At 33.6% G+C, this 14,825-nt stretch overlaps 1 protein-coding gene across 8 annotated transcripts in view; it reads left to right on the top strand.

Annotated features, from left to right (window-relative positions):
* Positions 1-14,825, top strand: part of PTK2 (protein tyrosine kinase 2) — a 389,065-nt gene that overhangs the window by 215,966 nt on the left and 158,274 nt on the right. For all 8 annotated transcript variants that reach the window (XM_051971146.1, XM_051971147.1, XM_051971149.1 and 5 more), the window contains 3 exons: positions 10,774-10,914; positions 12,583-12,660; positions 13,655-13,762. In XM_051971146.1, coding sequence (XP_051827106.1) covers positions 10,774-10,914; positions 12,583-12,660; positions 13,655-13,762 — 327 coding nt within the window. The remainder of the gene's footprint in view (positions 1-10,773; positions 10,915-12,582; positions 12,661-13,654; positions 13,763-14,825) is intronic.

Here is a 14,825-nt window from a genome sequence, read left to right as displayed (position 1 = left end):
ATATGGCCAATTTGAGAATTTGTTCTTCTGGGCCACTGTATACTGAAAGCTTTGTCTTTCAGATTTATATTTTTAATTTGTTCATTGTGTATATATATAACTGGGTGAGGGGAGTTAGAGAGTTAGTGAGAAAACATTAATTTAAAAATCCTTATTAATTGAAAAAATAATAAAATAAAACCTCAGTGCAAAACCATGAAGAGATAGAGTATTACAAGAAGCATTTATAAGTGTTTGTCACATCCCAGACAGATTGTTGTAAAAATCAAACAAGAAATTGCTATATAAATGTAAGATTTTGTTTTTATTTTTCAGTAGTACCAGCCCTATGATTATGTCACTGTAGTGAACTCCTAGGGAAAAAATTTCTTTGCCAATGCAGGAATTTGTTCTATACCTTATACTTCTAGATATTTTTCTGAGTTACCAGTTTATTTATCTCTTGTCCAACATCTAACAGCCAGTATGTGTAGGAGGTAAGAGTTGAATCCAGATTTTTTTGACTCCTAGGCCTACTCTCTCTTCATTCCAGAGATGTCAAACTCACAGGCGGCAGGGAATCAGCCAGAATTTTGCATTAGTATTCATTAGGAATGTTGGTCCATAGTTTTCTTTCTGTCTCAGGTCATGACAATTTTTGTATCTTGGAAAAAGATTGGAAAGATCTTTTCCTCTCATTGCCGGCAGTTAAAGCCACATTGCAATTAATCAAACTTTGAATGTTTGATAAAATTTACTTGGGAATCCATCTGATCCTGGGCTTGCATGGTTTCTTTGTTTGTATTGGATTAAGCAATCTATTCTTTTATTTAGGTATTTTATGTTTTTGTAAATATTCATCTTTTTCCTCTAAGTTAAAGCTGTATGCTATAATTGAGCAAAATAGTTTCTGGTAATTTTCTTTCATTTTCTCTTCAATTGATATGATTTCCTCTTTTCACTTTTAATAGTTTGTTTTTTCTTCTCTTAAAAAAACAGATTACTATCATCTTTATTTTTTCTTAAAATTAGACTTTTTTTGACTAGTTCATTCATCTTTTTGCTTACAAAAGCAAGTTAAACTTTTTAACTTTTTACTTTTTAAGTTTTTCTTTCTATTTTTTATTTTTCAGTTTTTTTTTAATTTGCGTGCCTAATTTACTGACTTAATCATTTTTTTTATGAAAGCCTTTAAAGATGTACCTTTCAGAATTACTTTTAGCTGCATCTCACAAGTTTTGGTATGTTGGCTCATTGTTTTCTTCAGTGGCATATTCTGTGGTTTCTAGAAGTCGTTCTTGTACTCACTAATTCTTTAAAAATGTTTTTTATTTTTAATACTATCTTTAAAGGACTTTTATTTAACACAACTTTTGTTGCATTATGATCAGTAAATGATATGCTTAGTATTTCTGCTTTCTTTTGGTCAGATCTTTCTATCCCATGACATGGTCAATTTTTTTAAAGATTTTAGGTTACTATTGAGAGATATGTAAATTTTTCTGTTCTCATTCAGTAACTGTCAAAGTTCATCTCTAGTTTTTTCTGAAGTTCTATTCTTAGAACTTACAACAAATCTTTAACTTCTTACTTATCTTTTGGTTAGATTTGTCTTGGTCTGAAAAGAGTGCATTAAGATCTTCTGTGATTATAGCTTTATTTCTATTTCTCCATTCTAATTAACTTTTTTAAAAGTATTTAGATATTGTTATAGGATACAAATGTGTTAAATATTGATTTTAATTCACTATTTCTTATGCCTTTAAGCCTAATATAATTTCCCTACTTATCTAACTTATCTATATTTACGATAGCCCTATCTAAAATCATGATTGCCACCCCTGCTTTGAGTTCAGCTGAAAGAGGGTAAATTTTTCTCTAGTCCTTCATTTCTACTCTATAAATCTTTGTGATTCAGATGTGTTTCTTGAATACAACACATTGTACTTAATAATCCACTCTGTGTATCTGCTTTCCTTTTTATTAATTCATCACATTCCTATTCACATTTAATTACATCTCTTTCTTCCATCCTCTATTGTGATTTTTCTTCTCTTTGTTTCTATTCTCTTTGCTAATGAGTTGATAGAAGAGAGGACATTTGCCTCACACTTGTGATTATATAACTGTTTCCTCCCCGTTGCAGTTTTTCTCTTGATCCTAGGTTTTTATTCTTTTCCTTTCTTTAATCTTCCTTTCACATTTCTCCCTCAAACATTCCTTCACCTACTCAGCCTTCCCTTTTGATTCCCTATATGTCATTCCCTTCTCCCTTCCCATCCTATTTATTTCTTTTTTGAATGTATTTTTTGAAATTTTTATGTGTGAATATTAGAAAGGAGGTAAAAAAGATTTCATTATAATGAATTGATTCAATCTTCCTTTATCCAGTTCAAATAAATGTGAGGTTCATTTCTTTTATACACCTCTGTTGTGTAATAGTGATTTATCTCCCCTTCTTCCTCCTTAACCCCTCAATCTAGTTTTCAATTTTTTACATTTTTATTTCTCCTAAGACTATTAAAAAAAAAAAAAACTACTCATGGATCTTCTGTCATTTTAACCTTTTTTATGACCCTCTAGGCCTGGCTCAGGCCTGGAATGCTGTATTAGATCTGTCTAAAGCATTAAAGGCTACATTCTCTAAAGCTGAATAAAAGCAGCCAGCCAAGGATTTCAGTTCCATGTAGTAGAAAAGAAAATTTAAGATTTACCAACTCTACTCCCAATGTTTTGTCTTTCATTTTGTTGTTCTTCCTCACATTTAACTACTGATAGGCTGTAATTTGCCTTATACCATTTTGATATTTGATATTTGTTATTGTTTTTCCTTTGATTATATTATTATATGTTTCAAAAATATTATGTCACTGCTTTTTAGTCTGTAGATCCAGACTAGAATGTTGTGTGTAGAAGCAACAACTATTACTCCTTGAAAACAATTCATTTCAGAACAGTAAGCATTGACTTTGCATCACCTATGTAGAAGTAGTATTCAAGGCTTTAGAAACACAATTATCAAATAAATTTTTAAGGAATTTATAGTCTAATGTGAAGAGAAGATATGTGTAGAATTAATTATGATAGGCAAACTATAAATGTAAAAACATCTACACAAAAGTAGAAATAATTTGAGAAATTTGAAGAAGAAAAGAGGTTTTTTGGTTTGTTGTTTTGTTTTAGTTTTTTTGTTTTGTTTTGGTTTTTGGTTGATGCAGTTGGGGTTAAGTGATTTGTCCAGGGTCACACAGCTTGGAAGTGTTAAGTGTCTTATGCCAGATTTGAAGTCAGGTCCTCCTGACTTCAGTTCCAGTGCTCTATCTACTGTGCCACCTAGCTGCCTCCAAGAAAAAGTTATTTTAAACTGAAAAAATTAGGCAAAATTTCATAAAGGATATAGTGCCAAAAAGTGGGCCTTAAAGGGAATAGTTTTAATAGGAAAAAATTAGGAATGCATTCCAAGCATAGCATTTGTAATCCTAACTGCTGTAAGATATCTCTTCCCCACAGATTGATGGGAATTTTTTCAACTACAAAAGGAGTAAAAACTCCTGTTTCATCTTCAAATGTCCATCTCATAGGGGTAGCACTAACTTCAGCTGCTATTGATCCTCCTATGCCAAACATGTAGGTGTCTGCCTTAATCTTTGGGCCAGTTGGTATCTCTAATGACTGTACGATCTGCACCAGTGCCTGCCAATCCTTCCAATGGTAGGCCATTTATATAGATCGTGAGCATAAGTCGGTCAACTGTCACAGCTGCGGTCCAAAATATTCCTGGATTCTGTTGCTTGGAGTCCAGAATCTGGGAGACTATCACCAGGTTGCTTATTAAGATTCTGTATGAGTAAACCTGATGCTACTACTTCTCCTGGGCAATAGGTCACACATTGTCTACCTATATTAGTGACTGGGATATTATCTACACATTCCCCAGTTTCCCACATCAGTGTATGGATGGACACTGTTTTGTACGTACAAAAAGGAAATGAAATGGTCAAGCCTACTGTGCCTGGAGGTAAGGGATCCATAGGCTGGAGAGGAACAGATTTCACCTCTCCAGGGGGGGTATCTCAGTTGTCCCAGCTGCGTACAATTCTATTCTCCCCAATTGTAATTCCTTTCTCCCATCAGGTTGACTTCTTCTGTGTCTGAGAGACTTTTCTGTGTCCGAGAGACTTTTCTGTGTCCTCTCAGCCCTTAAATGCTTCAGTACAATTACATCACTACAGCAACTGAGCATGCACAACCATTACATCACCATATCACATTAAGTGTATGTTTAGAGAACCATTATCTCATACTAAGTAGGTGTTGGAACTATAAGTACCCTGCTGTCCTTGATTCAAGTACACCTTTTCAGAGTTCTGGCCCTCTATACATTGGTGAATATTTCATAGAGGCACATTTTAACTTAGATGTCCTCTGAGGTTCCTTCTAATTCTGATACTTTGTGTATTTGAATGCCAGAACCAGGAGTTAAAAACAAAGGGGGGGGGGGGGGTGTTGATTTCTAAAGATCTTCTTAACTTCAGGACTAAGGCATCAAGCAGATGATAAAGACAGGATTATTCCATATATATCCTATGTACATGGTCTTATTGTCATTGACCATGGCTTCCAACTACATAAAAATAGGATTTTGTGAAATGAAGCACTTTATAAAGTGATAATCATTACTACATTATAATTGTGACTATAATGATTTTATTATCATAATGATATAAGTTCTTAGAAACTGGTAAGGAAAATAGTAAGATACTAAAAAGCTATGACTTTCTTTCTCTATAGTAATGCTCTTCCAGTATCTCATCTCAGTATCTTAAGTAGTCCTGGGAAAAGTCCCTGCCCACAAAGAACTAACTCTGACAGTTCCCACCAACCTGGAAAAATTTTGATTAAAGGCCTAATGATGAATTGTGAATCTGTCAATTGTAAATTATTTTAAGTACAGAACGTCTCATCACCAAGGTTGGCTTTTATGACTTTGTGACTTGATCATAGTGAATCATTAAACTGGCTACAAAGGCATAGAGAGGCTTTGATTAGAAATAGTCATAAAAGGATCTATACAGAGAAATCCTGGATATTTAAAATGTTAAAGTATTGAAATATGAATCTCCTATCCTATTTCTCATCCTTCTTTGAAATCAAAAGACCAAAGTTTGTGAGCAAAAGTGGAACAGTTGTATAATGGTAAGAGAAAGGTTTACGTTCTGAAGACCTAGGTTCTAATCTTATTTCATTGATTAGTAGTAAGTTAACTTTTTTATTCCTTTAAGCCTCATCTTCCTCATATAAGATAGAAATTATAATCTATAATATATAGCATTATCATTAAGACATTAGACTTGGAGTTAGAAGGACCTAAGGACAAATCCTGCTTCAGACACTAACTAGTTATGTAACGTTGCCAGTTTAGTTTTGTTTGACTTTGTTTCTCATTTTGATTGTGCCAAGATGGGTTTAGATTCATTAACTACCAATTTTTTACCTAATTATCCTACCATATTCCAAGCTCACACTGTCTGAAGTCAACCTTATCTTTCCTTCTAAACTTTTGCCCTCTTCTTACCTTTTTTCCTATATTAATGACACAATTTTCTTCTCAGTTATTCAAGTTTTTAATTTTGGAGCAGTCTGACTTCTTGGTCTCCCTTGTCCTATTTATCTAATCTTTTTTGTAATTTTCCCACTTAATTTTCACAGTATTTCTTTAATCTATCACTACTATCTTCTCTACCATCAGCTTTGGTCTAGCCTTCATTTTTTTTTCCACTTGGAATATTACAATAACCTCCTAATTGTTATCTCCGCTTCCAATTAATACCTATTCACTTCTGATTATTCTTACATGTGTTATTAGAGCAATCATCCTAAAGTTGTAGTCTGATCATAATACTTTATACTTCAAGATTTTCTGTAGTTGCATTTTAGCCAAACAAATAAGCTTCCCACTTAAGTCACTCTCCAGTATAAATTTAAACATTTGAAAATTTATCCAATATTACTCCCTTTTACTACTTGACACTATAAGCCATCTTGAATACTTATTCTTCTTTGTAAATACTTCCTGTTAGACTGGTTACATATTTTTACTCACCATTGATTCCTTCATTTTCTGTATGTTGATTTCCTATTCTTTAAGAATTAGACCAAGTAACACTTTATCCACAAAGGGTAGGCAATGTAGTAAAAAGAACATTTGATTCAGTTAGATTGTTTTAGGGTCATCAATTGAGTGGAGATAAAAAGACAAAAATGAAACACTCCTAGCTTTCAAGGAGTATTGTTTGCAGATCAGGGTGGGAGGTTAAACTATTCATAAACAAGTAAATGTAAAATGTATACAAAGTCAACAAAATATCATGACAGAAAAGGCAGTAAAAAAGAGGAAAATCAGGAGAGATCTCTGAAAACTACATCTGAAACTGATTGAAGGTCACCTAAGAGTTCCCACAAGTAGCAATGAACAGAACTAAGAACATCTACACCTTTGTAAAAGTATAGGGAGGTGTAAGGGATGAAATTATTTATGGTGAACAATCAAGTTAACCATTTTGATTGAACTAAAGAGAGTATGAAAAACCAATCGTGGATAGTCAACCTGGAGGTATAGATTGGCTCGAAGTTGTAATGCCAAATAGAAAAGTTTGTACTTTATTTTTTATTTTGTTTTGTACTTTACTTTTTTACTTTATTTTAAAGGTAACTGAAAGCCACTCTTGAGCATGGATGAGCTGCAAGAATGGAGAGGGACAGGAATAGGAAGGTGGAAAAATGGTATTACATGATCAGACCTTTACTTTAGGAATTTCACTTTGATAGTTATTGGAAAGACAAGAAGTTGGATGCAAGAAGACCAGTTAGGAAATTACTGCTGTAGTCCAGAAGATAAGTGCTGATGTTAATTAGGATGGTGATCCTGTGAACAGAGAGAAGGGAATAGATGTGACAGCTGGTACAATCAGTAAGACTTGGATGTGGCCATGTGACTTGCCTACTCAGTTAATTCTGTAATTGCTTCCTTTTGCATCTAAGATAAAAATTAACTCCTTTTTTTAATCATAAAATGATCTTCACCATTTGGGCTCAACCTGTCCTTCAGCCTTATAGTTTATTATTTTTCCTCCCATACTCTATTATGTAAACAAAATGGTCACCTTTCTATCACACACTATATACACTTAATCTCTAATTCCCTTCCTGACTGTGCTTCTGACTCTCAGACTTTGCCATTATTACTCACCTGCCTTCTCCACCTGAAAGTTCCCTCAATACCTGAGTCCTTTTCATCCTGGAACATCACTTCAATTTCTGACTTCCTTCTTCCATTGGTAAGTTCCTTCCCGTATCTCCATTTTTGGGGAGACCAGTCCAGGCCAGTCATACTTCCTTTCCCCCTTGGCTGTGCTTCTGATGCTCTGGACTTTGTCTTTATGGCCCATGTAGGTACCTTCTCTTTCTCCCTCCTTTTCAGCTCTCTTTTATTGATGTTTTTCCTCATTAGAATTTAAGTTCCTTGAGGACCAACCCAGTTTCTTTTTACTTATACTTGTATCCTCAATGCTGAGCCATTACCTAGAATGTAGAAAGCACTTAAATACTTTTTGCCTACTTGCCTTTTGCAATGGCCATCCTACATTCCTGGAATGGACTCAGAGAGAACCTCTTAACAGATGGAATTCAGATTCTACCTTTTGGGTGGCTCCTTTCCTCTCTGCTGCTTGTGCTTTTCCTTCCAAATTCCACACTCTAAAATTATCTGTGGTTTCTTAATGATCAAATCAAAAGACAATTTTTCTCAATTCTCATCCTTCTTGACCTCTGCAACCTTTAACACTATTGATCAATTCTTTATGAAAGCTTTGCAGTGTCTGACACCATCAAACATTCTCTTCCTTGATGCTTTCTTTTCTTTAGATTTTCATATCATTAATGTTGGTTTAGTCTCCTCCCAATCATGTGTGATCCTCCTCATTCTTTACTGGATCTTTTTCTAGGGATTTATCATTAGCTGCAGTGATTCCTTACAACTCTTATCTTGGACCCAGTTCTCTTTGGCAATTTTAACCAGTTAGTTTATTAAGAATTCAAATCAGTTCATCCAAATTCAGTTATCTTTATTCTGGTTATTTTCATGTTGTCAAATGCCTTTTAGACAGCTTAAAGTAGATATGCCGTAAAAAAAATAATAATAATTAAATTGTGTGTCCAAAACCGAAACTATCATCTTTTCCTCCACACTCTTCCCTTTTCCTTACTAGTATATTACTTTTGAGGGTACACCCATTTCCCCAGTCCCTCCTATCCTTGTTTGGCAATGTGGATGTCAACCTTGACTTCTCATTTTTTCTTAATCTCCCCAAACACTCATCATTTTCATATCTGTTGCCAAGTCTTTTCAGTTCTGTTTATATCTTCCTAAAGTACAGCTCTGACTATATCATTCCTTTGCTTGATAAACTGCAATGAATTCTTGCCTATGAGTTAAAATATGTTATGATCTTTTGGCACATAGTTGGTTGTATGTTCTCCTCCTTGTTAGATTGTGTATTTTTGAACCCTAGGTCAGGAACTGTTTTTACCTTTCTCTTTAGTTCTAATGCTTTTCTTTGTGCCCTGAACATAGTAGTCAATAAATACTTACTGACTTGACTTATATTTAATTAGTATATAATTATTTTCATTCACTTTACATTTATGATGCATTTGTTTTTATATGAACTTACTGTGCTATTCTCCTCCCCATTAAAATGTCAGGTCTTTTCAAGAAGTAGTGTTTTCCTTCACTTTACTTTTTTCCCCAGTGCTTAGCACAGTAGTTGTATCAAAATAATGGTGCTTAATAAATGCTTATTGATTGATTGAAGACTCACCAACTCATATTTTAAAGCTGAGAGACTTGGCCAAATCACAAAACCTTTTTAAAACTCAATTTCCCAGTCTATGAAATAGAGATGATACTGTCACTATATGTTTCCTCAGGGACTTAGTGATGGAAAGTATGCTAGCTCTTAGAAGAGATACAAGAGTATCTTGCCTTTACATGTAGCTATGGAAACTAGACAACATAAATGTAACAATAATGTATGTATGGCAGCATAAGGTAGGTTATTATTTTAATAGAATTCTCAGCTGGAAGAAATCACTGGAATTTCTAGCTATGTAGATGATTGAATTTTAAAAATGTGTATTAATAAACAAGGACATGTACTCAACAGTTGTCTTCTTAAGATATCCATAATTAATACCTGGTTTGGTTTAAAAACTGTGTCAATGAACTTAAATTTTTCTCACCTAAAAAAAATAAAGACAAAATACATTTCCCTGTTCACCTTGCCTTGTGCTAATTCATGAAATCTTCTAAAAATACCAAAGAAATATAAATTCTTTTGCAAATTCAGAGTATTTAAGAAAAGGCTCAAGAAGAGAAAATTGCAGACATGTGGGAGAAGTACATGCAGTACTTCTCAAGAACTAAGATCCTTCTTACACTTTGCCTCTGTATTTTTACCTTAAAATCTTACTACTATTTTTTTTCACTTTCCTATGTTCTATATCCCACATAGCTCATACAATGTCAGATCTGTTCATTTCTAACTCACTTTTTTCATGTTTGTCCCCTTCTCTCTATTCACATAGCCATCTTACTTGGCACCTCATCACCCATTCCCTGGGCTACCTATATTGAACTTAAGATTGGTCTCCTTATCCCAAGTCTTTCCTATTGATCCTCCATAGAACTTTCCAAGTGGTTTTCCTAAAGCACCATGCCATTTCTTTACTAAGTAAAGTTCAGGGATTCCCTGTAACCTCCAGGATCAAATACAAAATCCTTTGTTTAGCTTTTAAAGACTTTTACAATCCAGCCCCCTTTTAACTGTCCAGTCTTCTTTTATTCTTTACTCCCCTTCTACATATTTTTCTACTTTCTGGCCTTTTTTTATTCCTTATTCCCCTCTACATACTTTACAATCCAGAGACAATGGCCTCTTTATTCTTTCTCTCTGCTAATATTGTGTCTTTTCTCTGGTTCCCTCTTCTACTGGAGAGTTCTCTCCTCTATTGGAGAGTTCTTTCCTCTACTGGAGAGTTCTCTCTTCTCGATCTCTTGACTTTGCTAGCCTCTTTGTTAAAGATTTAGATTAAATTCTACTTTCTGTCAGAAGAGCCCTCTCCTGTTCTCCACATTCTCATTCTCCTATTTACTGCCTTCCATCTATGCTTTTTATATCTGTATGTACATTGTTATTTGCCATGTGATCACATTCCATTAAAATGTGAGCTCCTTGAGGGTAGAAAACATTTTTGTGTCTTTATATCCTTTGCATTGATTAGGGGACCTGGCACATAAATAAATGCTTCATGTTTACTGATTGACTAAATGCTTTATTGATGAGGACCCAGGTCTGGGACTTTTTCAACCATAATAGAGTTATTCATTATGTTAAAGCTATGTTTTGAACCAAAAGTGCTAAATTGTTATTTGTTTTAACAACATCACTTTTTAATTGGAGTTTGGACTTTCATAGATTCATGAGACTTAAAGGGACCTCTGTTAATATGTAAATGTAGTTCTGTAAATTGCCACCATGTTAGATTAGAAAGAAATGTATTTATTGTTATCTAGTCCAGGTCAAGATATACAGTAGGCAGTTTGTGATGTATGATTGAACATGAGAAAAAGACTGCTAAAAGGAGATATACCTGCAATAGTCCTGTGTGTCTCATGGAATGATGTTTTTTAAACGTTGCTTACTTAAATTGTTTTTGTGTTATTTTGCATTGAAGGCCAAAACCCTCAGAAAATTGATACAACAAACATTTCGTCAGTTTGCCAATCTTAATAGAGAAGAAAGTATTCTGAAATTCTTTGAAATTCTCTCTCCAGTGTACAGATTTGATAAAGAATGCTTCAAATGTGCTCTTGGGGTAAGTCTAAGAAGTAATAAAGAAAATGGGCAATCTACTGGGAAGCCAAGGTTTTTTTTTTTTGGTATTTTGTTCTTGTTTAATTTCTTGTGTGTTGTTTTTGCAGTCAGTTAGCTGTGCTTACAAGTATACCTTGTCCAAACTCTTTAATTGATTCCATAAAAACAGTGTTCAGTGAAGCACCACTACAGTAAAGAGTTTGGTATACAGAAATGATATTGATGTATATTTACTAATAGTCACAATAAGTACAAGGGAGACCCATTTATACTCAAATATTAATTAGAAAGGCAGTTAGGTGGCAAAATGAATTAGAGTCCCAGACCTAATCAGAAAAACTCATCTTCCTGAGTTGAAATCTGGCCTCAGACACTAGTTGTGTGATTCTGGGCAAATTACTTAATCCTGTTTGTCTCGATTCCTTATCTTTATAATGAGCTGTAGAAGGAAATGTCAAACTCTTCCAGTATCTTTGCTAAGAAAACTCCAGGTGGGGTCATGATGAGTCAGACACAGTTGGAAAAACAATATTAGTTAGAATAACCGTTAAATACTCCACGTTGATCTCTTACTTGGTGGAATAGTATTATAGTGTGAATAGTTTATTATTTATTGTATTATTGCAAAGCCACATTGGAACATTATATGATGGAGAGTGTCTGTACTTTAATTTCTGATTGAAAATTTTGCCTCAAATTTTTTTTAAACCACAAAATATTGACTTTATATGGATTGGGTAAAAAGGGGAAAATTTTAGTCACATTGATTAATAAATGAAACTTTATTTCATTTTTCATGAAAGTGTTTATGTATTGATGCTTCTCTTTTCATTTAACCATATGGTTTGTTTGTTAATTTAACTGTTTTCCTCAAAATTTCAATACATTCAAATTGTGGCTTTCCAAAAAAAAATTACAAGAGTAAATAAAAATATAGTTAATTGGCAAGCTCAACAGACTGCTTTAAAAACAAAGTAGTAGAAGTTATATAATCAGCTGGTTGGGGGGGAAGTATTAACTTATTACTGATTTGTGGTAACAAAGTAGATATAAAAATAATGTCAGAGTCAAAAAAAAAATGCTACCTTTGACATGTATTGTGTGCCATCTTTGAGCTCTCAAGGTTGCTAATGTGAACTGGAGAAAGAAATTTCCTTACCATGCCTTCTCTGTAACAATAAAATCATAGATCCTGACCAAGCAAAATAAACACAAAGTTACTGTAACATATGTAGTGTTAATCATTGTTTTTCTTTGGAAAATTTTGAAGGATTTAGGTTGTGTGAAGCTATGTTGGATCATTGTGACTTATAGCACTTCTTATGACTTCTAATAGAAATTTCTTTCAGAAAGAGACCCTTAGATATCATCTTATATGAAAGAAGCAGCTCAGATTGTTTTAAGCTAACTTACTAATCATTATTGCTTAAGTATATTGAACGAGAATTTAAACTGAAGTTCTTTGGCTCCATAACCAATGCTCATTTCACAACACCACTTGGCTATTAATCTTTACCTTGGTTGGTGAAATATATTTAAATGTTCCATGAACCATGAATTAAACTAGCTCTCTTCATGTCCTTTATTCATTTATTATTTATTCATTTGCTTATGATCTTGTGCTTATTCTTCCCTCAACCTCTAATTTTCATCTATTCACCCCAAAAAGTCAAGTTGGATCATTTCTGTGGAGCTGGCAATTGGCCCAGAAGAAGGCATCAGTTACCTTACAGACAAGGGCTCCAATGTAAGTCTCTCTGTATTGTTTTGTCACTACAACTGCCCATGCAGAGTATCCCTGCATTCTTAATGCACTCACTCAAAGGTGAATTAATAGTTTAATCTTTGAATCAAAGAAAAAGTAGGTCATTCTTACTAGAAGCTGTAACTCTGCCATTTATTCTTTTCATGGAAAGGTTTCCAGTGCACTGAGACAGAAATAAAGAACCTTTGAAGACTCACTGAAATTCCTTAGTTGTGTGAACTCAATGATTCTTTTTATGCATTTTGTTAGTCACTGTATTTTCTGTAAATTTATTGGTAATTTCCACTATGATAAATATTTATATAACATCTTATAGTTTATAAAACTCTCTCCTTCAACAACTTAGGTAAGAAATACAGGTATTTTACAGATAAGAAAATTGAATTCAGAGAGCCTGTTTAATTTTACCTAAATCACATACTATTTAATGGTGATGCTAGAACCTAGATCTCTGTTCTTATAACTTCATGTGTAAAATTAGTAGTTTTGTGTACTGCACATAATTATGGCATAGTAGTATTTTTATTTCTTACTTGGAAGTAGTTTTCCTTAACAAATATATTTGGGATATATTTGTTGCAAGAGTCAATCAAGAAATACATAAGTTGTTATTCAGCATGTTTATTCAATCCAATATGCTTATTGTATACAAAATTGAACAGAAGGGAGATAAAAGTACATTACCTGGTCCCTACCCTTTAGGAGTTTCTATCTAGTTACAAAAATAATTATAATAGAAATTACACTGTTATTGTTATTACAGTTATCACATATATGAAGAAGAAATCATTTGCAAGTAAAAAAGGGAGAAGATGAAATAAATTCTGTAGAGAGTAGACAAACAAACAAGAGGCCAAATCATCCCCCCTTCCCAGATTTTAAAATCAAAATAAAAAATTATTGAGCCAGAATATGTTTTGGTGATACAGTGTACTAGGTATGTATAAAGGCATTTAGATTGTCTTTACCTTTACAGCCTACACATCTTGCAGACTTCAATCAAGTTCAGACCATTCAGTATTCAAACAGTGATGACAAAGACAGAAAAGGAATGCTGCAACTCAAAATATCAGGAGCACCTGAGGTAAGAGACTCTACTGATCCCTAGGGATTATTCCTAGGTTAACAGTAATGATAGTATCATGACTTACTTTCATGTAGCCTTTTACTGTTATATAGGATTTCCTTTGTAACAACATTGTTAGACAGATATAACCTGAGTATTATTAGTATTATTATTGTTCCCATTTTAGATTGAGGAAACTGAGGCCTGTAAAGATTGTGTTAGTTGGCAGCTGGGTGGCGCAGTGGATAGGGCACCAGCCCTGAAGTCAGGAGAACCTAAGTTCGAATCTGGCCTCAGACACTTAACACTCTGGGCAAGTCACTTAACCCTAATTACCTCTGCAAAAAAAAGAAAGAAAGAAAAAGATTGCATTAGTTTTTGCATTTAGTAAGTATTAGAACCTAAAATGAAACTAGCTAAAGTGCCAACTTCAGGATTCATCATTACTTAACCTTCTAAGTGGACCACTGTTCCAAATATATAAAGACTGTTACTGTCTAATCAGTTCCTGCTCTCTTGGAGAATGAATATTTACTGTTAAACTTTTTAAAAATTCATGGATTCGTACCATAATAATAATAATAGTTGTTATTAAATATCAAAAGTGTGATGGAAGAAAAGCACCATGAAGTCCAGTGACAGTAGATGAGAATATAGTTTTTAGTTAAATATTTGGATGTATTCACTGAAACAAAGTACATTAGCAACATTAATGTGAAATACCTATGTATGAAGACATATATCTCATTTACTAATTCTTTTTATCTGTGCACTTCTCCAGTAGAACAAGGCTAGATGCAAAGCTCCTTTATTTCCATTTTCTTACTGTCAGAATGATTTTGTAGTTCCAAGTGGTGAGGCCTAAGCCTCCTGGTTCTAGAGCTAGAAAAGAGCTCAGAGGCCCCTCATTGTACAGATGAGGAAACCAAGGCCCAAGGAAATTGAGGTACTTAGACAAAGTCCTACAAGTAGTACACAAGGCCACAAATACTAAAGGGTTTTATATAGTGCCAGTTTTTTTTTTTTTTTTAAAGAACTTTACCCATTGTGTACTCTTTGCTGATTGATTGTAAAGAGATGC

Source organism: Antechinus flavipes, chromosome 1, assembly GCF_016432865.1.
Source record: "Antechinus flavipes isolate AdamAnt ecotype Samford, QLD, Australia chromosome 1, AdamAnt_v2, whole genome shotgun sequence".
NCBI classification, from domain to species: Eukaryota; Metazoa; Chordata; class Mammalia; order Dasyuromorphia; family Dasyuridae; genus Antechinus; species Antechinus flavipes.
This window is presented reverse-complemented; position numbering and strand designations above follow the sequence as displayed.